Raw genomic sequence first — 26929 nt, 5'->3', positions numbered from 1 at the left:
AAATGAACATGTTTTAGGTAGAAATATTAAATACTTGTAAATACGCGCCAATGGCAGCCCGCTACTTTTTAATAGAAGAATTTGGGTATTTGAAATGCCGTCGAATATTAAATAATATTTTTACTCGTAAGCCTCAACTAGATGATGATGGTATATTTGAACATTACGCAAAAGATGAATATGAAATATTGCACATTTTATTTATTTATTTATTTACAAAATATAAGTAAACATTACAGGTTGAACATAAAGCATTTACTTATTTAATTAATACACTTATTCCTTAATTATTATAGTTTGTATGTATTCCGCTGCTGTTTTGCGAAATACAGCAGGTGATGAGTTAAAAAAGTCGAGGCTTGGATTCCAGGCCAGGACACCATTGAGCAAAGTCAACGCGCGTTTCAAAGGTGACTCGCTCACCAGTACCAATCGACAGCCAAGCACCGCAAATAGCTTGTATCGACGAGCGCGAGTGTATTTGTCAGGAACGTTCAATGATATTAGCTCTAACACTGAGGGATTGAAAATGGTACCCCTGAGTAACAGGAAGAAATAGCTTAGCAAGGCCATATGTCGTCGCACTTCGAGGGAATCGTATCCTGTCATTCCTTCTACAAATAAACTAGGATAACAATAAGGATACCCTACGAAGAATCCGTATTGCTTGTGGTAAAGCCATCTCAAGAATTTCTTTTGGAGTTTCTCCACCATGAGTTTGTATTTTACGTTATGTGCACTCCAAATAAATGAGTTACTTTTTAACGTGCTTCTGACGAAACAGTTGTACAAAATTTTGACCGCTGCAACACTTTCAAGGTTTTTTGACTGCCTCAAAACAAAACCTAGGGATTTGTATGCCGTTTTTGTAATATTGTAAGCATGGTCGGTAAAGCTCAGGTTATCACTCATCAAGACTCCTAAGTCTTTGATAGTAGATTGCCGCCCTAGAACAACGTCGTTTAAACGATAGTCGTACTTGACTGACATGTTTGCGCGTGTGAATGATATTATAGAGCACTTTTCATCATTAAACATAAGCCTATTCCGCTTACATTCTTCAACATTTTGGATGTCTTTTTGTAACATCAATCAATCCGATGGCGTTTTGATTTTTAATAATAATTTCAAATCATCTATAAATAACAAATTATGAGCTGCACTAACAGCATCAGGCAAATCATTAATAAAAACCAGAAACTCAAGAGGCCCTAATTTGGAACCTTGACTTATTCCGGAAAACGTAAAATACGGTTCTGAGAGTAGTCCATTAAACTGCATATACTGCCTCCGGTTACGGAGGTAGCAGGAGAAAAATTGTAACAAGACAGGAGTAAATCCGGCGGCTGCAAATTTACGGAGCAATAAGTCGTTATCGACCGTATCAAACGCCTTCCGGAAATCAAAATATGCAGAGTCAACTAGAAAGCCTCTATCCAATGCCATAGCAGTGTATGAGTAAAATGATAATAAGTGACTCGTAGTCAAGCGACCAACTCTGAAACCGTGCTGGGCATCAGAAAGTTGGATCTCAACCTGTACACTTATCAAGCGATGTAAGATACAATTTCAAACAACTTGCCAAATACTGATAGTACAGCTACCGGCCTATAATCACTTACGTTTGTTCCGAAATTATTCTTAGGTATCGGAACCACATTATATTGGGCTAGCTTGACTTTTTATGGAAAACACATACACTATTCCATTTTTATCTCTCAGCTGAAGAATAATAATATCCTAAAACGGGAAAAACGTTCTGCACTAGCCGCCTTCGCCTTGCCGGCCCGCAAGATCCGCCTCTTCACGCCTCGTTAAAAAAATGGAAAAGAGACGTGAAGCGAGCGACGTATTGCCACGATAGGGATGGGCAAAGTGTGGAGGCGTGTTTCCCCAAGTGGTTGCCAAAAGAAAAAATACACTGACCCGCCGGACGGAAGGGCCCCCGAACCCCCCCGGAAGTGGCCGCCGGGACCCCACCTTCCGTTCACCAACCGGCACGACGGTCCACCCCGAGATTATGCGTGGCCTGGTGGGGCAGCCTCGCGATCTGGTTAGGCACACTCGGGCCCCTGTACTATGCCACGGGCGGCCAGCGGAACAGCCGTTTCTTCGGGTCTCCCTGTCCGGCAGGTCAATACAGTTTCCCCCGGCATTGGTTCAACAGCCGTCTCCATTGGACCAACACCCATCGCGGCAATACTCGCTCGGGCACTGGCTGTACGCTGGCTGACCTCGAAACGCGGCTGCAAGCCACTTCACGAGTTTTTCACCATGCGTACGGTGGTAACAAGCCAGGCGGATGTTTAACATCCTACCACCAGATGAGCAGATGGCCGCTCAGATATCCCTTAGTCGCCTCTTACGACACCCATGGGAACGAGAGGGGCAGTGAAATGTATTCTTTCTCCGTCACTGCACGGTATACTATATACTACATATACTACTTTTCTTTTGTAAATACATACTTATATAGATAATTACACCCAGACTCAGGACAAACAGACATGTTCATGCACACAAATGTCTGTCCTGGGTGGGAATCGAACCCACAATCTTCGGTGTGAAAGGCAAGTATCTACGAACCACGCCAACCGGCTCGTCATTCGTCGAATATGTATGTCGAATATATTCGTCTCTTGGTATGTTTATTGTTTATATATATAATGTTGTACAAAAGATAGTATCTGTAGAATCGGTTCAGTCAGGCTAACGCTATTGAAAAACTAAACACAATGTTAAGTTTATACAAATTAAAATCCATCAGTTTTTACTATGGATTGCTTGAGTATAGAAACACTCACGATAGCATACGCAAAGCGATCCCGTGGCGCTCCTCGTTAAGACGGAAAGGGTACCGCTGGTTTTTTAGTGGGTATTCTGATGCTCGGAACGCACTTGGTGCCTTGGACACCGGCGAGCCCCACAGTAGAAAGGTATCCCTATTGTTCCCGTGGGGTAAACGCGTAATGCATTTTTACAGCAATCAAAAATAGTATAGAAACTCTAGAATTATTTCATCAATTCACTATTTGGAATAAAAAATAGGTTTAATTTTCAAACAAGCTCGAATTTAGTCCGTTTCTAAACAATAACTTAATAGATGAATGTTAATTTCACCCAAAATTAGTTGTCACTCTGGAAACTGGAAATTACTGAACAAACTATTTCGGTTCAAGTTTCGGCGAACTTTATACTAAAGTTGAAAGGCAAACTTCTCAAGTTTGCACATTACGTAACATCCGCTGATCATCTCAGCAACAAGGAACAATTTGTTTAAGATAAACAAACTACTTAGCCTTCAGCAGTGCTATTCTGTAAGAACTCACTTCATTACTCGTCCGTGAAATATTGATAAACGTCTTATTGTGATATACTATTTTGATGCGTGTATTCTTGAAATGTTATAATTATTATGGTCAATTTCGCATGTCACTTTTTGACATTACTCGACCTTTTTCTGCTTTGAGTTTCGAATTTTCTAATACAGAATAGCTCTTAATTTCATTCCATTTAAGTAACTTCTCTTTAGCGTTATAAGCATAATAAGATCTTTCATAATAAAATAGTACAATATATATATAATTAAAATTATTTTTGTTACAGGTATACGATATTATAAAACTATGTCATAGTGTCGTGTTAAGTGATAAGTCATCACAATGACGTTGGGGTGTAGCCGTACGTCTATTATGACGTTTCACACGATACTGACTATTCTTATGTGTGCAACGACCTATCAAGTCTCGGCAGAGGGGAGAGACGAACCACATAAATTCACGATAGAGGAACTAATTTCAACACAGTTCGAAAACAAAGACTCTGATGATCTTGGAATGGATCCTTGTAAAGCTGGTAAGTATTATTTAGTATAAATATAGATTACTATTTGTTTCTAAGGTTCTTGAATTCAAATTATCGATTCAATATTAAATAATTAGAGTGTCGCTATAAATCTTTTATAATACAACTCACACACAACTAGAGTTTGAGAAGTCTCGACATTTCGACATTCCAGTCTAAGAACCATTAGTAATTCCTAACCAACATTTATTGAACATATCAAATTTTAACATTTTAAACATTGATTAAATTTTGAAATTCACATTTTTACATTTTTTTAAATAACTGATTTTTTATTTAGCATATATTTTTTTTAAATTATGAATCGTTTAATTTGGCGCTGGTTAAAGCTATTTATTTTTTTATGAAATATTGTAACTGTAAAATAGACTTCCTTATCATCATATTATGTGTACATCATATTGTAGTGAATTTTTTTATAATATATAATATGCATATAATACCATCGCAAGAATCTACGCAATATCTAACATATATACATTCGTGATCTTTCATCATGTTTACTTGTTTCGTTTCATTACATTTTGACGTATCCTAAATTTGCCCATGTCCTTCGCTTCGACTCGAATTAAATGCATTTGGCCAAGCTGGGTGGTTGTAGCTAGCGGTATAAGGATTAAATCCGTTATCCAAATATCCTCGTCGGTAAAGCAAAAGACAATCTAGTAGGTTTCCGGACTATTCTCCCTTCAAACCGGGAAACCATCAATTCCAAACTGTTGTGTTCAATTGGCAGTAAAATATCTGATTATTTGGTACCGACCTTAAAGTAGTACAAACCCTCTACCACCAAGTAAAAATCAATCGTAATAATCAAAAATAATATGATTATTTCACTGTTACATTATTTTATATATGTATATTACCTATTTGTCAAATACTCGCCTTGCGTAACCGTATGCTGAAGTTTATACGCAAATAATACCCGAATAGGGCCAAGTGTTCTCTTCTCTCGTATCCAACTAACCTACTCAGAGCTAATAAGATTTACTGCATGCCACGCGTCCTTTTCCTTACATATTCTTTAAAATACTACTTTAGAGTAATGTTTGTCGAGTAAAATTAACAAAATTTAATTTAAAAAAATAATATACATATATATAACTTTTAGTATTTTATTCTTCACCATCGGTCTTCACTCCATCAAAATTTACCCAATAATATAATAAACTTCCTAAAAAATACTAAACAGCCCGTCTTGAAACTTATCATATTGTTGGTTTTTTACATCGTCTTTTCCGTGACGGTTCTGAGATATGTTAACATAAAATAATCGTTCACAGAACATTCTTAATATATTTTTCTTTTGAATGCGAGCAACAATCAATGTTGACGGTTCTTTTTCGGCACATAATTACATCCTACCTGAAAATCAACGAGTGCTAACTCAATGCTTTTGTTCATCTCATCTCATAAATAATCTTCTATTAAACAATTAGGGGAATGGACCCGAATATCGGATGGTTGAATAATTAAAATATAAATATCCTCTAGAGAAAGTTCACTATTAATATGAAATTAGATAGACGCACTGAAGAACTTTCATCGACCTTTCAAAATGGCGAAAAAACCGATAAAAGTTTGATTTTCGCCTCGAAAAATATTCGTTTTTAAAGACAACATTTTAAAAAAGTTACTGCTTTATAATGTTATGTCTTCAATGTACTTTTATAATTATGACTGCCTCGTTGGTCTAGTAGCCTGATGTAAGGCCGCAGATCCGGAGGTCCTGGGTTCAATTCCAAAGTCGGGCCAATAAAAAGTTATTGGGTTTTTCTGTCAGAAAATTCTCAGTAGCAGTCTGGAGTTTGAAGTTGGAAATGTGTACAATCCCGTGCCTCGGAAAGAACGTAAAGCCATTGGTCCTAAGCCTGAACTCTTTCCGGTCGTGTTGGATTGCCGTCCCATTGGAATATGAGAGCTAGGGAAGAGAGAGTGCACCTGTGTTTGCGCACACACTTGTGCACTATAATATCTCCTGGCTAATCTCTCTTGAGATTGGCCGCCGTGGCCGAAATCGGTCTGGAGGATCATAGGAAATAATTGTTATATTATTTACTTAAAAAATAAGTTCAGTAGAAAAACTAAGACATTTTGTAAAAATATTTGTAATTGTTTGTTTACATGTGTGAATTCCCAATCACGGAATTATAATATAATATAAAATGTACACGGTGTTGCTCAATATCGGATATCCGATTTTAGGAGTCACGTTATGTAAAATAAGTTGCTCGGAGTAAACACATTTAAAATTAATCGTATCAGCTTAAAAATATGGCTATGCTGATGCTACAAAAATTGCATATTTTGCTGTAAAAATAAGGAAATCTTAAATCTTCAAAAATATTTAATATGTAAAATATCGACTTTATTATATAATAACATTTCCATTCGAAGACCTAATGCATAAATTACAAAATTACTGATATCTCTTGAAATGACGAGCCAGCTGGGGTGGTTGGTAGATACTTGCCTTTCACGCCAAAGGTTGTGGGTTCGATTCCCACCCAAGACAGACATTTGTGTGCATGAACATGTCTGTTTGTCCTGAGTCTGAGTGTAATTATCTATATAAGTATGTATTTACAAAAGAAAAGTAGTATATGTAGTATATCAGTTGTCTGGTTTCCATAGCACAAGCTTTGTACAAGCTTAATTGGGGATCAGAAGGCCGTCTGTGAAAAATGTCCGAGGATATTATTATTATTATTATAATGATAAAGCCTATTCCATCCAGTGACAAAAATCTAGGAAAAGAGAATAGTAGACAAACAAAACCTAAGATTCTAATAGCTATCTGATATTAGGAGCCTACTTTACTAAGACCTGAATTTCTTATTAAGTTGATTTCTATAATTTTGTGTATAATTTAACACTGCAGTTGTCTAATTCGTTTCATGCTTACATAGTATATGAAACCAAGATTACGTACGCAAATTTTTATTTATCTACCATTATGTTTATTACATAATTTTCAAAACGTACTACCCCAACTAACGAAACATTTAATTTACTTCAAAACATATAAACTGCTGTAAATGCAAAGTGGAACTGAAATTTCAGAGATAACTGTTCGCTCTAAATCCAAATCCCGCGTTCTATCATCTGACGCTCTAGGTTGTTTTGTATAGATCAATTAATTAATTATTAATAATTTACAAAAACAACCTTATTATTATTTTATAATATAATTTAAAATGAACCGAATCTATTAAAATTTCATAACAATATTGTACCAATTATAATTTCTGATGAACAAAATGCGAACTGGCCGACAATGATTGACGTCATTAAGATTCCAATTTTATCACCAGCAAACGTTCGGCCGTAAATTGAAACCGGCGCTCCGTAAGCCTTTAAAGTCAATAGCTCTATCCTCCATCAACTCGCCCGTAAAACTAGACAATGCCAGCTTTCATACCAAAGAATTGAGTGTGAAAAGGTTGGCAACTTTTTTTGACTGCCTGAATGAAATCTCCTTTGGATGAATACGTGATAAATATAATCATTGTTGATGTAAATTATTGAATCGATACCTCTTGTTAAATATTTAAGTACTTTATCTTATTCATGTAATTTGTTTAATTCTGAAGTATGAGCTGTTTTAATTACCGACGCTTAACAAGAATTGCAAATTAAAAGATGTATTTCCACAAGGGTTTACCAATATCTATTGAAACTAAGTTAATATTTAATTATAGACTTATGTTGATGTGATTGGTGAAATACGTATAAAAAAATGTTTTTATTCAAATTTATCAAACAAATAACCTTATTACTATCGATGCTTGTAATAGCTGATTTAATTTCATTTTAAACAATAATGAAAGCTATCAGTAATTGAATTGTCTTTTAAGTTTTAAAGTCAACCGCTTATAGTGAATTATTCCACTATAACCGCAGGCATAATATTTTTTTTATCTTAGATATAATATAAGATTATAATAATAATAACAATAATAATATCCTGGGACATTATTTACACACGGCCATCTGATCCCAAATCAAGCAAAGCTTGTACTATGGAAAGGTACTACCTTTCTTTCGTAAATACATACTTATATAGATAATTACAGACTCAGGACAAACAGGCATGTTCATGCACACTAATCTCTGTCCTAGGTGGGAATCGAACCCACAACCTTCGACGTGAAAGGTAAGTATATACCAACCACGACAACCGGCTCGTCATATAATATAAGATTATTTTTTGCAACATTTGTTTTTTACGCCAATAAAATTATTATAATTATTATTAAAGCTCTCTCAGTACTGATGACAGAAGTAAAACCTTTTTGCATCATAAACGCTCTTAAACGTTACATAATCTGTAAAATATAGTCTACTTTGCCCTTGAAATTTTATTCCCAGCATTCAAAAATAGTATTAGTATGTTTCTTGCCTTTTTTTAGTAAAATCTCGATAATTAATCTTGAGAAATGATAATTCAAATGTGATAAAAAAGCATATTTGCTATATTAAGTAACTTTACAGAAAGAAACTAGAATGTGTACTCGACACATGCGTTGTACTCGTATAAAATTTATTTGAAGTGATAGTTTTAAAAAACGCTTTATAAAAAACCAACAGAGTTATTATCTATTTCTGCTTTGTATTTTGTACATGTTTTATACGTTTGTATTAAACAAAATGTATGTCGATTGTTATTTATTGGGCACGGGAATGAAACCCGCCCCTTTGATTGCTTCTTTATTCATAAAGCTTGTATATAGTGAACTTTGGACTTATTCGTTTAATTATTCAACAACAACAGTAACAGTAACAGCCTGTGAATGTCCCACTGCTGGGCTAAGGCCTCCTCTCCCTTTTGAGGAGAAGGTTTGGAGCTTATTCCACCACGCTGCTCCAATGTGGGTTGGTAGAATACACATGTGGCATAATTTCAATGAAATTAGACACATGCAGGTTTACTCACGATGTTTTCCTTCACCGTCAAGCACGAGATGAATTATAAAGACAAATTAAGCACATGAAAATTCAGTGGTGCTTGCCCGGGTTTGAACCCACGATCATCGGTTAAAATTCACGCGTTCTAACCACTAGGCCATCTCGGCTTTTCAGTGTATATATAATCGATACAAAATATTTTATTTCTATTCTCGTACCCTCTACTGTCATTTGTAAGACGCGATTTGCATAAACATTTTATAATAAAATCTTTCGAGGCAGAACGTTGCGAAAACTCGTTTCGTAAAATTATTTAAGGAGAAATTTTAAGTAGAACGTCGCCTATAATATTTTGTAATTGCTTATTTATCCAATCTCCTAATAATTATACATTTTAATGTTATATTTTTATTGATTTGGCGTTATTTCCGAAGTTACTATCTACTACCACTTACCATCAGGTGGAGTAGAGTCATTTGCCATCCCGGACATATAAAAAAAAAAAGTTACGAGAACAGCTCATAACCAGTATTGCGTTTCGTCTCAGTTGTTCTGATGGGAACATATAAAATAATCTCATGAATAACGTATCATCTTTTCGTATAATTTTTTTCAATAATGTTAAGAATTACAAAACCTAAAAATACGAAATCGGTACACGAGTTCCCTTTTTTATTTTAATATGATTTTTAAATTTTATAGTTTAAAACTATCCAAATTGAATTATTCTTAATATTCTATTATGATGCTTCTCATAAATTTTTAAAGGAAATATACTAAACATTCTCCAAATGTTCTACTGCGAGGCAAATGCCTCATAATATATTAAATTAGTAACAGCCTATAAGTATTCAACTGCGGGGCAAATAATTCTATAATTAAAGTAAAGTAACAGCTTATAAATGTCCCAATTATGTTCTTTCGAGAAAGTTTGGAGCTTACTTCATCACAGTGCTCTAACCAATGCGGCTGGGTGGGTCCGCCAACTGGTGGTGGCAAATAAAACATATTAAAATTACCGCTAAATATCAAACGCTATCCATACAATTAAAAAGTCTATTACCATAAACAAGTGTAATGTTTTTTCATAAAAGCCTTTTAGTATTCATATTTACGACATTTAAAGTGTAAATGAAAGTAGAGCGTCTCCACTTTATAGATAATAGATAGGACACATCGTCATTAACACCTGCCGCCTCCTCAGAGCACTTTCTGAATTTATAAACCTATTTTACTGAGGTACGGAAAAGTCTATAAAAAATTATTAAATACAAGTTTGAATAACGCAATGTTATGATGTTATACTGAGAATAGCTATACATAGAATATTGATGGCGCTTTGGGTAGACAAGTGAGGGGGACTATACACTCACCAATTATTCCCTACTTCAACCAAAACAGGCCAATCTTTGGTATTGAATCGATGCGATATATTAAATAATTTATGATATCCAGTATATATATAGATTCGCGAAAAAATGGCGTTTTCAGTGACGGCGAATTTGGTATCGGAATTTTGGAAGTAAAATGTGGATATAAATGGTTTAGTGGAATCGTGTTGTATTATAAAATAAAGAAACATTTATTAATCCAGAACTGTTTGTAGTGATAATATGACAGAGTAGCAAATCACATGGAATATCTTAATCTAATGTGTGTTTATATCTACTCTTTTTGCCCTTGGAATAGCCTATATACATTGTATGTTTCAGTTTGAATGTATACTTTTGCAGCCCGTATAATTTTAGCCACCAAAGACATACCATCTTAAATTGCCCGTGTAATATGTTACTGCTCCACCCCAGTGTCGTAGCCTAATGACAGTCTTTAACTTTTATCAACAAATGGGCTCTCTTACATAAAAGCTATACTAATTTTATAAATTTAAAAATAAAAAGCCTATTTATTGAAAAGGTTATAGATTATAAATCATAGTACGATTCACGTGAGTGGAGTAGTACAATGGAATAATGTAAAAAGACCTCTTTTTATCACACTCAATCGCATTGAGAAAATAAGTTATGTTTTTCTACAAAAGAAAATTATATATAATACCACTAATTGGTGTTTCTTTTCCTTGTGAAATATTTTTTTTTATTTTTTTATTTCAATAACTTATTTAAAAATTACAATTTTAAATACTAATCCTAAGCTTGCAATCTATCAATCTGTCGTACACATAAGTCTACGTAGCAATGTTTTTGAATTCCACAAGTGTACGCACACTTCACATAAATTGCGGACAGGTTTACGGTGCGTTTAAAAAAAATGGCGCGCGTTACCCGACCCTACTTTTGCACACGTTGAAATGACTACTTAGCATTTTTTTGCTTTGTGAAATGCGTATCGCGTATTACACACAGACGGATGGAAAGTGCGTCTGAAGGATATTCGTATTCGTTAATACATCCTTTATATTGAATGAAAAAAGATACAACTACTGTCTAGAACTCGGTTACTATATTCAAGAAACGAGGCGTTATGTTTACAGGTTGTAGAAGTGACAAATTTACATTTTTTATACAAATACTAATATACCCTTTCAATAAACGAAATAATAATAATATCCTGGGACATCATTCACACACGGAACATCTGATCCCAAATTAAGCTTGTGCAGAGCTTGTACTATGGAAACCAGACAACTGGTATACTACATATACTATTTTTCTTTTGTAAATACATACTTTTATAGATAATTACACCCAGACTCAAGACAAGCAGACATGTTCATATGCACACAAATATCTGTCCTGGGTGAGAATCGAACCCACAACCTTCGGAGTGAAAGGCAAGCATCCACCAACGACACCAACCGGTTCGTCGTATAAAAGTATAATAATATATGAATATCATTCGGGATGATAAATATGACGATATTCCATACATTTAAACCTGTTCTGACATTTAAAAGTTAACGAACAAAGAAACACATATGTACATACATGTAACCCAGTAATGTTTTCAACATTACTCTAATTTTTTGGGCAGTTGTGTAATTTTTTAGGTTAAGCCACTAAACCGATTTTGATTAATTTAAATACAAAGCAAGTTTGAAATCCAAGGATGGACAAAGGTATTTTTTTAATTTATTCATTAAGGGAGTAAAGGGATGAATATTTACGTGCAAGTTCTACAATTTTTTAATTGAAAATGTGCAAATGGGCAATTGGAATATCTTATATCTTTATATATTTTTTTTATAAAATAGTGAGGCGGACGAGCATATGGGCCACCTGATGGTAATTGGTTACCAACGCCCATAGACATTGGCATTGTCAGAAATGGTAACCATCGCTCACATCGCCAATGCGCCACCAACCTTGGGAACTAAGATTTTATGTCCCTTGTGCTGTAATTACACTGGCTCACTCAGCCTTCCTCTAGTAGATTATCTAATGAGTAGGTGGTACCTACCTAGAGGAGCTTGCACTAAGCCCTACCATCAGTAAATTTCAATCCGTTGTCATAAGAAATTATAGAACACGTTTTTCATTCACAAAACTGAATTCCACGCGTGTGAAGCTGCGGGTCAACTAATAGTATAATTGATTACGTCTTTTTGGTCTATCCTTACAATAACATTTCAACCTTCTAACTGACTCACTGGTCTTGATCCAAATAATTATATTTTTTGCTGCTTTGGTTACAAATTAAGTATTCCTTTGTCTAAATTGTTTTTAACCGTCTTCAAAAAAAAACGAGAAAGTTTTCAATTAGTTTTTTTTAATTTGTTACCTCAGAACTCCGTCATTTATGAACCGATTTGAAAAATTCTTTTTTTGTTTGTTTTGTGGTGAAAACATTGGGAATAAAATTTTTAATGGTCTCGAATTTTATTTGAAGTTTGTTTTTTAAAAAACGTCAATTTTATTATTAACATAAAAATCAATAAAACCTAAATAAAAACAATCTCCCTACATACATAATGTATGCTAGAATCTACATCCCGAACCGGTTTTAAATATTAATTAGTTTGTACAATCGCGATTCAATAAATTTGAAAAAAAGTCAAACATTTTGATTTTGACTCAACTTTAAAACCTTAACTTTACAAGTTTTAAACAATTATAATTATTTAGAAATAATTATATTAGAAATAAATTCGCCAATTTTCGATACCATAATATTATACACATACAAATGACCACAAATGAACTACAAATGTCCGATATAGTCATTGATTATTACCATCCCATAGTCCCAAGTTAAGATTTAATGTAAAAACGACATACCTAATCGGCTTACAAATACGTACGCGCTTATTTTAAAAACGACCATTAAAAAATTGCAATATACGTTCTCTATTCAAAACTGACAAACTACGAGCGACGTGAATGAAAAATAATATTTTTCACACGTCGACATTTCTCGCAGCCAGTATGTAGACAGCTGACATTTGAAAAAGCTCTGAAGGCTGTAGCGCGCCCACTACTAATAAAGGATGACGTGTGAGAGCCCTACGCGTGTCATTCGTGGAATGAGCGTGTGATAGGCTATGTGATTACATTTGCTACGTTTCCGAGCTTATTACGTTTTCGACAGATGTATTTTCGAATATAAAATAATGTTTGAAACACCGCTGTATTTTTGTAGAGTATTTTTTTATTTCTTTGTGTTCTAAATTTTTTCTTCAATAAACAAACAATGCAGGGATAGCTTGACTGAATAAAAAGAAAAAATATACTTTATTAAAATATCTCGTCTGTCTGTTTATTTTTTCTATTATTTGTATAAATTTTGCAATCGATATAGTGAATTAGGCTAAGACCTTTCGTCTTTGTACAGGCTCGTCTCGGTGGTTTCCCTCCTCTTATAATTATTCTATTGCGAACCGTCAATATTGTAACGATGTATTCTGACAAGGGATAATATATCTTTGACCTCTTGGTTGGTGACGTAATTGATCACTCAATAAAAAAAAAGAAAAGTAACAGCTTGTTAATATCCTACTGTGCTAAGACCTCTCTGTTTGAGAAGTTTGTTTGGAGCTTAAGGCACCATGCCGATCCAATGCTGGTTAGTGGATACACATCTAGCAGAATTTTAGTGAATTTAGAAATGAAGGTTACTTCGCGATGTTTTCCTTTACCGCCGAGCACGAGATGAATTATTACACCAGTAAAGCATATAAAAATTCAGTGGTGCTCTCCTACGAATTTAAACCCACTGTCATTGACTAAAATTCATTACTAATCACTGGGCCATGTCGGGTCGTAAATAAAGTGTGATTTTTACGTCCTGCAATGTTTATTGGTGAAGTTAGTTCCACCAGCACATGTTGGACCATGTGCTGGTGGAACTACTCGTTTGCTTTGACGAATTAAGAACAAGTCAACAAGCAAAAACATTTTTTTAACCCTTAATACGTTTACGCGTTTGACCGCTGACTTGCCTGATGTTAAACATCGACACGGTCTAGGATGTAGCACGCTTACCTGGAAGAAACCTGTTTACTCTGGATTTGAAGACACCAACTTTGTACCTATCAGGAAATACACAATTTATTTGTTTCTAAATTACATGGAAGGATTTACAACTATTTAAGTTGTAAATATAGTTTTATTAAATAAACTCGAAATGTAACAAAAATTAGTGTGTACTAATAATTTACTAAAATACTAAAAGAAGCTTATATAAATTTATCATATTAATTGACTTAAAACTATATTTTCAAGCTTTTTAATTCGTAATTATATATGAATTACGTATATAAATTATATTATTTAAAAAAATATTTAAAGTGATTTAAAATAATACAAAATTTTAATCAATTTAAAATAGTTATATTTTACGACCCTAATTTGCGCAGATCGTAAAATTTTATCTTTAAATTTTGTATTAGTTTATGATTTTAATCGAGAGGCATTAAATGTAACTTTGAATTTCTCTTGTTTGTCGATTAACAAATAAATGACGTCTTTACCATCCTTCGAACAATCACATCCTATGGTATCTTTGGGGTAACGCCTCGCTACAGTTGCCATCTGTATTCATTCAAAAAAGAGCTGTGCTTGCTAATAATAATCTCGGAGCTTGAGACTAACTTGGGAATGTTCTTAACAAAGTTGAATTACAAACAATGTTATAATAATATATTTACAACAATACATGACTAAAATAATAGTAATTATGATCATAGAAAAAAGACCAAAATTGCTTAAACACGAGAAGGCAAGAAAACATTTGTAACACCAAGATTCCGCTTCCCCAAAGATAATCCATCCTTCCTTTATATCCCACTACTAGGAAAGGACCTCTATTCCTCCACTCTAATCCAGTGTGATTTCATGGTTGACAACACTACATTCATTACTAAAGTCTTTTAGTTTTACCTTCTTGACAATCAATACTCAAAAAACCGATAAATTAAATGTTAATCCAAATCAACGACAAAATCAAATATTTTTACGGTCGATCCTTAAAAAATCGTAACGATCATTTAATCGAAAAATCCCTTAAAGGGCATCAGTAAATTGAATTTACGGAAAATTAAGATAAATTTCGTTTAATTTATTTTTAACATCGGCCCGTAGACGTTTCTCAAGATTCAAAGTATTGAAGTTGAAAGTTTTAATCACATAATAAACCCTAAAAACATTCTTAAGGTTCTATGTCGTGGAAGAAATAAACTGAACCCTTAAGAAATAATTTTTATTATTATCTGTTACAGTATGGATCTTTGCTCAATATGTGTTTGCCTAATATTTTTTATAAAAGCGTGATTTGCAATATTTATTTTTAGTTTCATTTATATTTAAATTATTTAACGAATTTTAATCTATTTGAAAATTTCGTATAGAATATAAAAAAAAATTACATTTATGATATGAACTGAAAACGATATCTAACATTCTTAGATTGCGTTCTATTTTATCATAAGAATTTAAGCGTCTCTCATGACATAGCCCCGAGACTCGTTCTAAAGACAAATATTTCTCTAGCTAGATAAATACTTCTCGACACGGCACACAACACACAGTGTATGGCCCCGCGATATTGTGTCCCGCGTTTTAGTTACTTTAGAATTTAATACAAACGATTTATTTCTAATCTACGAAAGTTATGTTTTTCTTTTAGAATAATTAAGAGTATCTTATTTAAAATAATGTTATCAAATCTATTCAATAGAGAAAATAGTCTACGCTTGTACTTGCATTTAAAGCAGTACCGTTAGCAAAAAAGTAATACAATTCGCCTGCAATTCTTCGATAGGCTTTAAGATTTAGTGTCATTAATTTAGTGCTAATTTAAGCTACTTCTTTTATAATGTACATAGATCTGCATTATTATTTTATTTCTACTAGTTTGTAAGCTTATATATCTTATGCATAAATATTGCTACTAACAGGCAATCACCTTATGCTTAAGATAATTGAACTTGTTATCAATTAAAAACAAAAAGAAAAGAAATATAATTAAGAAAGATAGAAATAGGGTAGCATGGTTTTTTTTTTAACTTTGCTAAGAAATTCCTTAAAACGTATATGTTCTTTTTTTTAATTTCGTTGTATTACATAATAAAATTTAAGAAATAATAGTTAAGAAGACAGGTTCTTAAAGATTTCGAACAAGTAATTTTATAATAAGAAAACAAAACCGTCATTTGACTATTACGTGGTTTAATACCACGAGAACTACAGGCAAAATAAGATGAACAAAGATTACTCAGCTATATAAATTCACATTCGCACCTTATTGCGAATTTGTGTGCTATGGTTTCCCAACTACACTTCACATCAAAAGGTATTTGCGTCACCGTGTAATTCAACGGCAACAAACCTTTGACACAGAGCTATGTGGAAAAAAGTTCGGTAACAAAGAGGTCCCGTTTTCTGGGGTGAACTTTGTAATGAAATGTTTTAACGATAACGTTTTGTAAATAATAATTTACTTGATAGAATTGTGCTTTTTTATATAAGTTTTTTATTTTTTTAATCTAATAACTATCGATGTTCATAGATAATATATATAAAGCAAGTTGTGACTACCTATATTTTAAAGTGCATTTAATATGTGGTAATTTCTAATAAATAAATAAATAATATACTTTTTTTATACCAGGACAAGGGATTTACTCGGCAGGGCTTTGCAAGCCCGTTAAAAACATACAATCACATCAAACTACCAAACTCTAAGCCGATAGAAAAATACACCAACGAACGGAAACAATTCGGCTTTGTTTCATTGAAATCGGATGACAGTGAAAAAAGTTATCAACACATATGCATATAATAAAGCAGTTGGCAGCGTGTCTGAAATTAATAAAAAAAACGAGGGTAGGTGGTAATAAAAACAGTAACAGAACACGAAAATTCATTTTTTTATTATCTCCTAATTTATTAGGTTTTAACCGACTTTCACATGGACCAAGTCGCGGCCACCAGCTGCTTTATATAACATACTAAAGATAACAGTGAATTGTACTAATTATATCGTTTCAATAAAACAATTCGTCTGGGTAGGTACCACCCATTCATCAGATATTCTACCGCAAAACAGTCGTGCTTGGTATTGTTGTGTTCCGGTTTGAAGGGTGAGTGAGTCTGTGTAATTACAGGCACAAGGGACATAACATCTTAGTTCCCAAGGTTGGTGGCGCATTGGTGATGTAAGCGATGGTTAACATTTCTTACAATGCCAATGTCTATGGGCGTTGTCATCATGACCATCAGGTGGTCCATATGCTCGTCCACCTTCTTATTCTATAAAAAAAATGATATGGAACTTTCACCTTATGTATATCACGTGATAGTTTAAATTTTTAGTGCGGACATGGGCGCTTTCAGTGCGGACAATATGCTTAGAATATAAAGTAGTAGAGGCCGTAAATGTGCTTGGGTGAAAGCTCTTCTGCCTTTGACGAGAAGGTTTAGAGTTTATTCCACTACACTCCAATAGGATGGATACATATGCGTCAGATTAAATCTGGCACGTGCAGGCTACCTCACAATTTACATACATAATATTCACAAGATCAAGTATAAACTCAAAGTAAGTACATAAAAATTCTACAGTGCTTACACGGGTTTGAATCCGTAGTCTTCGGTTAACTAGTTCATATCAGCTTATATAATTAAAAATAAAATATTTCCTCATAAAAATAATATTGTAAGATGTTTTTTATTGAAACGATTAAAAATCCAATAATCGGAGGTTAAGACCCGAGATAAAAATATATCTTCGCTAACATCTGCATAAACAAATTTGTTTTTACGATTCATGATTCTACCAAAAATATACAATAACAAATGACTCGTTTATATAATTCTAGTGGCTAGCCTGCTCAGCTCCAGATCATGAAGTCGAAGCAAATAATCAGGACAAAAAAAAATGCTCTCACGGCCCTCCCAACTTTAGTGAAAATTCAACATAAACAAATTAGTATTTGAAGAAAACCAAAAAATAAATTTAGAGTAAAATAAATAAAAATGTAGTTTCATTAAAAAATAAATATATTTTCCTTATTATAAAGCTAGCAACGCCAACGTCGCGAAAAATAATTTTAACTACTTAATAAAACTTAGTGGTTATACTTAGTGGAGTGCTGGGAACGGTAGCGTTGTCCTATGTGCATCCCGTTTGTAGCAGAGCAAATTTCGTATTTAAAAATATTTTAATTCGTTTTAGCAATTTAAAAAAGATAAATTACCACACAGTTTATTCGTTGCTAACTCTTTGCCAGATGTATTGTACACATTGAAAACATATTTAAAAAAATATATATCAAGTTGAAATTTTAATAGAATATAGTAATGCTATTAAAAGAATCTAAAAATAATTTACCAGATAAAAACACCGTTTGTAATGAGGAGCCAGACCGATGTAAGTATCGAGAACATGGTCCGGTCTAAATGGATATTTCAGTTTAAAAATTCCCATCAAGTTTAAAATTGGTATAGCTCTTGGGTATATCAAAACATCCGCACCGATCTACGTCGGCTAAAAACAATATTCAACGTTAAAGCTTACTAGCTGTATAAATAAAACCCTTAAAGGTGAAACATTTCCAGATAGTCTCAAAATCGCCAATATTTAAGACAGGCAGTCAATCCGATCCCAGTAATTATGGCCCATATCGGTTCTTCCGATTCTTCCAAAAATCTATGAAAGGATTATATATAATCGCTTAGAAACATATTTAAGTAGTCAACATTTCTTATGTAATAAACAGTACGGTTTTAGACAAAAATCTAATACTCTATCCGCAACAGTAGATTTGATTACAAAAATAAAACAAAGTATTGATAACAAACAAATAGCCTTAGAAATATTTACTGACCTTAAAAAAGTTTTTGAGACTATAAGCCACAATCTGTTATTACAAAAGTTAACGGCCATCGGTATAACAGGAGATAAGATTTAAAAACGTTATATGCACGTTTTTAAATCTTATCTCACTAACAGAGTTCAGATTGTTCAAATTGGTAAAATACAAAGCAATCCTATAGTTTGGTATACCACAAGGATCGATATTAGGGCCCCTGCTATTTCTTATATATATAAACAACATCCAAAATATTGGATGAAAAGGTGATGTTATTCTTTACGCTGATGATACTTCTCTGTTTTATTTTGGTAACTCTATCCATACCATAATTTCAGAAGCGAAAGAAGATTTAAATAATTAAAATAACTGGTTCCGATATAACCTACTAACAATAAATACTACTAAAATAAATTATATAATTTTTTCAGCCAAAAATAAGAAAATAACACACCACAAGTCATTAATAATAAATAATCAAGTTATAAATAAAGTAGGGGAAGAAAAGTTCTTAAGATTAATTTTAGATAACCACCTAACTTGGAAACCACATCTTGACAAAATTAAAAGCAAATTAACATCATTAAACGGAATTATAAGAAATATTACTAAATGTCTTTTACTTCCAATAAAGTATACGATTTATAACTCCCTAATCAAACCACATTTAGACTATTAAATAATAGAAATCTGGGGTACAGCTGCCCCAACAACCTTAGCGCAATTACAAGTTACGCAGAACAAATTAATAAAAACACTTTTTAATTACGACTTTTTTACATCAACTCAAAAAATTTACAAAGATTCAAAAATGATGAATGTCTTTCAAACTTACAATTACTTTATTTGCATACTAATCAAAAAAATATTGAATAAAAATATACACACATAAATACGATTGAATAAAAACCAACAATCACAAATAATGAAATTAAGAAACATAAAACTATCAAAACCTCGTACTATTAACTATTGGAAGAAAAATATTGTTTGACGGAACAAAACGATTTAATAATTTAATAAAAAAATATTAAAGAAGCAAAAAATATGCGTGAGTTTAAGAGACTATTAAAAATACATGTTCAAAGCAATATACACTTTAGATTTACTTCGATGGGGTCTTTCACTCTCATTCTTAAGTGTTAATCTTTATTTTACTTCATTAGCCATAGAAAATCTGTAAAATAATACAAATACATAATATGAAACAAACTGTATAATAATGTAAAATATTTTTATTAAAATTAAAAACCTAAAATTAATTATTATTATTAAATTTACATTATTAATTTTTATTATTTTAGTCAAATCTAAAATAGTCCCTCTCGATTCCCACCCGACGCAAAGCTGCCCATAATGCAGGCGGCATTTCCGCGCTGTATGGCAATGGACAACCTTTGTGCCAAGTGGGACCCGGAGCGACTGTCAAAATTAATAGATAAATACTCACTCACTCATACCACTTCCTAGCTGAACTTAATCCGTGTATTTGCGATAAGACCAGTCTATCGACAATAATGCAAGGTTTTCACAGATACCCTCTTTGAAATTGTATTTTTCTAACATTTAATAATATCATGTATATATAATGCTTTGCCGCGCCGCTGGGCAATTGTTGTAGTAATATTATGTTCTCATGTTAGTGAATGTGTTTCTTGATGAGACTAAAGTTTCTTTAACCCCAAAGGTAGGAATTACTGCATTTTCCTCGTAAACGATAAGTTACAGTAGGTTACTGGTGGCTTAGGGCTTTGGCGTAGGGCTTTGTGCAAGCTCATCTGGGTAGGTACCACCCACTCCTCAGATATTCTACCGCAAAACAGTAATACTATATATTGTTGTATTCCGGTTTGAAGAACGAATGAGCCAGTGTAATTACAGGCACAAGGGACATAACATCTTAGTTCCCAAGGTTGGTGGCGCATTGGTGATGTAAGCGATGGTTGACATTTCTTACAATACCTATGTCTATGGTATGGTACGCTTACCTATTCTAAAAAAAAAATATCATAAAATATATAGACAACAAAAATTGTAGATCTTGCAATTATTTACAAAATAAATCATTCAATCTTTTCCTAAAATATTATCATTTTAATGAAAAAAAAAAAAATGAAATTTTAAATATAGCCGAGATGGCCCTGCGGTAAGAACGCGTGAATCTTAACCGATAATCGTGGGTTCAAACCCAGGCAAGCACCACTGAATTTTCATGTGCTTAATTTGTGATTATAATTCATCTCGTGCTTTACGGTGAAGGAAAACATCGTGAGGAAACCTGCATGTGTCTAATTTCACTGAAATTCTGCCACATGTGAATTCTACCAACCCGCATTGGAGCAGCGTGGTGGAATAAGCTCCAAACCTTCTCCTCAAAAAGAGGAGAGGAGGCCTTTAGCCCAGCAGTGGGACATTCACAGGCTGTTACGGTTATCATTTTAAACATCGGAAATAATAATATGTGGTTATATAATACAGATGTCTGTATGTTTTCAGATTATTAATTATTTTCCGGAAATTCTGTATGTACAGCCACCTATTAGATTTTGGAAAGTCTCGACATCCTGGGAACCCAAACATCCTATACTCAAAATCCCGACATTTTTCGAGATATATAAATAATCATATTTATATGTATTTACAAAATAACCATTTTAATAACAATAAACAATTCAAATTTTAATCATTAAATTATACGAAAACGTACAAATTCATCCCACTATTATAATTGCATTATTGAGTACTACAAACCTTATAAAACTTATACTTATAAAACTATCTGAGTCGCAGACATACATTTTGTGTGCGAATCCTCATTGCATTTGCCAAAAAACCTAACATTATTATACCCTAGAAGGCAATAGAAGCACCTATTTTAAGGATCTTTGTTGACACAGCTCCAAAGTGCCATATTTAAAACGACTTTCATAGAATAATAAGTCTTCCACGTTTGTAACAAGAGCTATATTTGTGTAAAGATATTTTAACATCGACCGTTTGTATGGACACGCAAAGCTTCACCTCATTTACTGATATTGTATACGTAACGTTAGGATGTTCAACAGTAAATGATGGTGTCGAACTATGATATCAATAGTGCTGGCAGCGCCTTGTATCGATAAGATATTAATTTATTATTAATTTTTGACGAGCTGGTTGGCGTAGTTGGTAGATACTTGCCTTTCACGCCGAAGGTTGTGGGTTCGATTCCCACCCAGGACAGACATTTGTGTGCATGAACATGTCTGCTTGTCCTGAGTCTGGGTGTAATTATCTATATAAGTATGTATTTACAAAAGAAAAGTAGTATATCAGTTGTCTGGTTTCCATAGCACAAGCTTTGTATAAGCTTAATTTGGGATCAGATGGCCGTGTGTGAAAAATGTCCCAGGATATTATTATTATTATTATTACATAAGAAAAATCATTGGCATATTTAAAAATTAACAACACTAAATTACGACAATAGTAGATACTACAGTATGATACACCATTATAGGTATTTACAACCATATTGATTATTTCGCGGTTGTTATTTTGTTATTGTAATAAAGGAATATAAGAACGTTTATTTAATTTAATGATCCTAAAAGATAGATAGATAATAAAATTATATGCAAAGGCGGTTTTAAAAATTATGATATGTTTATTTTGTTTGATTTTTTCCATTCAAAGCTTAACTTAAAAAAAAATAATGCTTGTTCAAAGCTTGAAAGTATCCTAAGTGCTAAAGGACGTTAGTAAAGTTTCCTTTTACTAAAATGACTTAAAATCGACTTATATTAATAATAATTATTATTTTTAATAAAATAATAAAGAAATTTTTCCATCACTAGCGTACAGGAAGGAGGCGGCTCTTTATATGAACGCTGTCCAAGCATAGAGCGTACACGACTGTACATTCGTCCATTGTGTGAACATTCATCGGAACTCTATCGAAATATATGGTACAGTCGAGTGAAAATGTCAAGTCATGTTACAAATAGTCTCCGTGTTTATTCTACCATTAATAGCAAAGGCGACGTAAGAAGAGAAGTGTTATAAGTTTAATGTGTGTGTGTGTGTATGTCTGTGACATCGTAGCTCCCAAACGAATGGATATCGATGCCGTTTCTTCTGTTTGAAACCTGCTGTGATCGAGACGATTCTTAGCTACAACCTTTAAATACCTATCCAGACGTTCAGCTCATTTTCTACTCGACAAAAGGATTTTACCATCTTTTATATAATAACGCATTAAATATATACAAATAATATTAAACATAGCTACTGTACAAATCATGAGCGTGTGAGAATGGTGGCAACAATGCAAGCAGCATTTCATCTCTAGGCGAAAAGTAAACTAGTAGAGGCAATAAGAGGAGATGTTATACATATGATTTGATTTGATTTAATTCAAATTATTTAATCTAATTTAAATACGTAAAATCTGTTAAATATTATTATTGTAATTTTTGTCTTTTTATAATTTATGGTCTCGTTTTAATGATCCCTGTTTGGTCGAAATAAATGATTTTATTATTATCATTATAAGTATAATTTTAATAAATGTTTTTGCACTTTATTCCAAGGGTATATAATTATTGAATAACGCTAAAATTATATACTTCCTGTTTTATGTCGATGATTGTACTATTATAATCAATCGAGAGGAGTGCTCCATTCATGGATACATCTATGGGAAATGTTCAATGAGGATGGACGTACAGACAAGCCTATTGTGTAGTACTTATAGAATACTCACGTGCTACAACACTATTCCTAAAATTTATGTGTATAAATTTAACCATCTATATTGCTCTGTCGGAGTACTTACTATTTCTTCGTAATACAATAGATACAGAGACCAAATAAGGATGGTTTTGTGATTTTTACTAAAGATAACAACGTTCAATATCATGAGTCTTGAAAAAATATACCGAACGGCAGTGTTATTCTGTATGAACTCACTTCATTACTCACCCGTGAAATGTCGATAAGCGACTTATGGTAATATACTATTTGGATGCGTGTATTCGTGAAATTTTTGACATTTTACGATCGTTTTCTTTTGCCCTACTTGCCTACCTATTTTATAAAAAAAGAAGCAAATAATAAATGGTTAAAACTTCGTATAGCACTTTAAATTTATTTTACTTTGGATTTGAAGATACTTTATGTAGGTGCATTGAAATCGACAACTACAGATATGCTCAATATATTTTTTATGAAATAAAATAATATAAACACAAAATTAGCAACAGTACACATTACTGAGTAACGCTTGCTCGGATTTCCACCGGCTGTCTGAGGCGTATACGAACATACGTGTTTTATTCATTGGAATATAATATCTCAAAAAAAAACAAAAACATATTTTTTATCTGTCAACAGCTACGCCACCAATAATTTTCGCATTACGACCAAAAGAAATATGGCGGCTGTGACAGAACGTTTTATTCATTTACGAATCATTGAGGGAACGAATGACAAATTGAAAAGTCACCGTCAAACAAACATGTATTTATAATTTTTACGTGAAAATCTTTGAAAATAATTTGCTTTAGTAATTGAAATAACAATTGAATATATTTTAAATCTTGTCCGAAATAATTAATATTTCAGTTCAATTTTTTAAAGTCCAAGTGTGCGTGCTTGAATATGTGTGTTTTTACAATTCGGGTCGAATTATGCTACCAAGCCTATTACATAAATTCATTTATATTCATTATTCATATTCTACATAAATAAGGGAAATAAATTATTGTTTGTTTAAATGTGTGTGTGTGTGCTAGTGTATGCGTGTGTGTGTGTAATTTACGATTTATTGTAATAAATGTTAATCTCATTAAATGTTGCTTTAGCTCATTGAAAATAAAAAAATGGCGAATAAAGATGAATTATTCATTATAAAATAGTTATATTATATAAAATAGATAAGAGCAAGTCAAGACAGTCTTCTGTAATAAATGAGTTTTTCATAAAATGACATGCAACAAATCCCTGACTAACAAGCAAAAAATTTAACTAAGAATTTTTTCCTGTAAATCCTATAATAAATGTGAATGAACTGAAGAGAACTGTAACAAATTATTACTGAAATTTATAATGTATGACATTTTAATATGAAATATATACCTTATATAGGAAGACAGGAAGTCTCTACTTATTCCTTTTGAGAAGGCTGGCGTTAGATGATAATTTCGGAGTTGGCTCCAAAATGGCAGTCTCAGGCGGCGCTTCGCATAAAATACGTCCTATACTTAAATGCACAATTCCGGCTTCAGCTAGATTAAACCAGTATAAAGCGGCTCAACTAAATAACGAGCTTAACTTCCTGGGACAGACTTATTCGTTTTACCATTTTTTCGAATTTATATGACTTCATAATCATATTAATGTAGTTCAAGATATAAATATTTATTTTAAATGGATAAGATTATGTTTTATATTATATATTGTGTCTTCTATGTCAAAAAAATATCAATGGAAATAATAATTGTCAGTTAAGCAAGCAATAGGGGCTTCCAATATTTTAATATTTCGGATTCTTAGTCTTTCTCTAAGTATATTCTCTTAATTTTTTCGGTTTACGGAAGTCATTATTAGTTATCGAATGGACACAACTAGAACAATGGGCAAATGATTTAGTAGAGCATATTTTTTTTACATTTTCATTAACCTTGCCATCATTTACATTTATTATAGCTATTAGGGAAACAAATTGAATTAAAAATAATTAATCTCCGTAAACATTACGAATTGTCTGTCGCATAATATGGAAAAATCTGCAAAGCCATTTATTCTCCATTGAAATATGTCATCATTTTTAAAAGTCATTAACCATACATGGCTTTTCATTTACACAAATTCAATTCAAATCAATTTGCAATAAATCCTTCCAGTTAACAACTTGGCTGTATCCCAAAATGGGAGATACAAATAGATTCCTCTTGGCAATTAACAGCGTATACCCCACAAGACATGTCCTCAAACAACCATTTAAGTAGTAATGAATTGTTAACTCTATGCTTGTTGTTATAGAGTTTATTTTTGAATTAATGTTCTAATAAATGTAACTTTACTTTATGGCTAGACTCCCAAACAAAATTACGGTATGCTTCATAACTGTGTTAAGTAAAGCGTATTTAAAGCGTAGAGTTTCTACATTCTCAATAAGCCTCAAGTAATTTAAGTTGTAGAAACTGTCTTGAACGGTGTAATGTATTTCGTGTTAAATGATTTTGCCTAGCCGAGATGGCCTAGTGGTTAGAACGCGTGAATCTTAACCGATGATCGTGGGTTCAAACCCGGGTAGGCACCACTGAATTTTCATGTGCTTAATTTGTGATTAAAATTCATCTCGTGCTTGACGGTGAAGGAAAACATCGTAAGGAAACCTGCATGTGTCTAATTTCATTGAAATTATGTCACATATTCTACCAACCCGCATTGGAGCAGCGTGGTGGAATAAGATCTAAAACCTTCTCCTCAAAAAGGGAGAGGAGGCCTTAGCCCAGCAGTGGGACATTAACAGGCTGTTACTGTTACTGTTACTGATAGTATTTTTTATGTATTACTAGATTTCCTCGCGGCTTATCCCGCGTGTTAGGAGAAGGATAAGAGTTAGCTATGAACTGTGGCCTATGTTCTTTCTTGGGGTTCATACTTGTTTCTTAATAATTTTCATCAAAATCGGTTCGGTGTTTTAACCGTGAAAATCTAACAAGCAGATGATTAAATGTTATAAATGAGGGGGGGATCAGATATATCAAAATTACAAGATATATATATATATAAGTTATTTATATACGCACTCATTGACTGTTGTTAAAAGTTATTGGGTTTTTCTGTAGTAACAGCTCTGAGTCTGGAAGTTGTAAGTGAGTACACTCCCCTGCCTCGAAAATC

At 32.9% G+C, this 26929-nt stretch overlaps 1 protein-coding gene across 2 annotated transcripts in view; it reads left to right on the top strand.

Annotated features, from left to right (window-relative positions):
* The window catches only part of LOC126769108 (tolloid-like protein 1), a 110330-nt gene that overhangs the window by 47503 nt on the left and 35898 nt on the right, over positions 1-26929 (top strand). For both annotated transcript variants that reach the window (XM_050487655.1, XM_050487654.1), the window contains exon 2: positions 3607-3855. In XM_050487655.1, the coding sequence (XP_050343612.1) occupies positions 3663-3855 (193 nt within the window). In that variant the 5' untranslated portion in view covers positions 3607-3662. The remainder of the gene's footprint in view (positions 1-3606; positions 3856-26929) is intronic.

Source organism: Nymphalis io, chromosome 6 (genome assembly GCF_905147045.1).
Source record: "Nymphalis io chromosome 6, ilAglIoxx1.1, whole genome shotgun sequence".
In the NCBI taxonomy this organism is placed as follows: domain Eukaryota; kingdom Metazoa; phylum Arthropoda; class Insecta; order Lepidoptera; family Nymphalidae; genus Nymphalis; species Nymphalis io.
The sequence above is the reverse complement of the archived record's forward strand: the minus strand, read 5'-3'. Positions and strand labels throughout refer to the sequence as shown.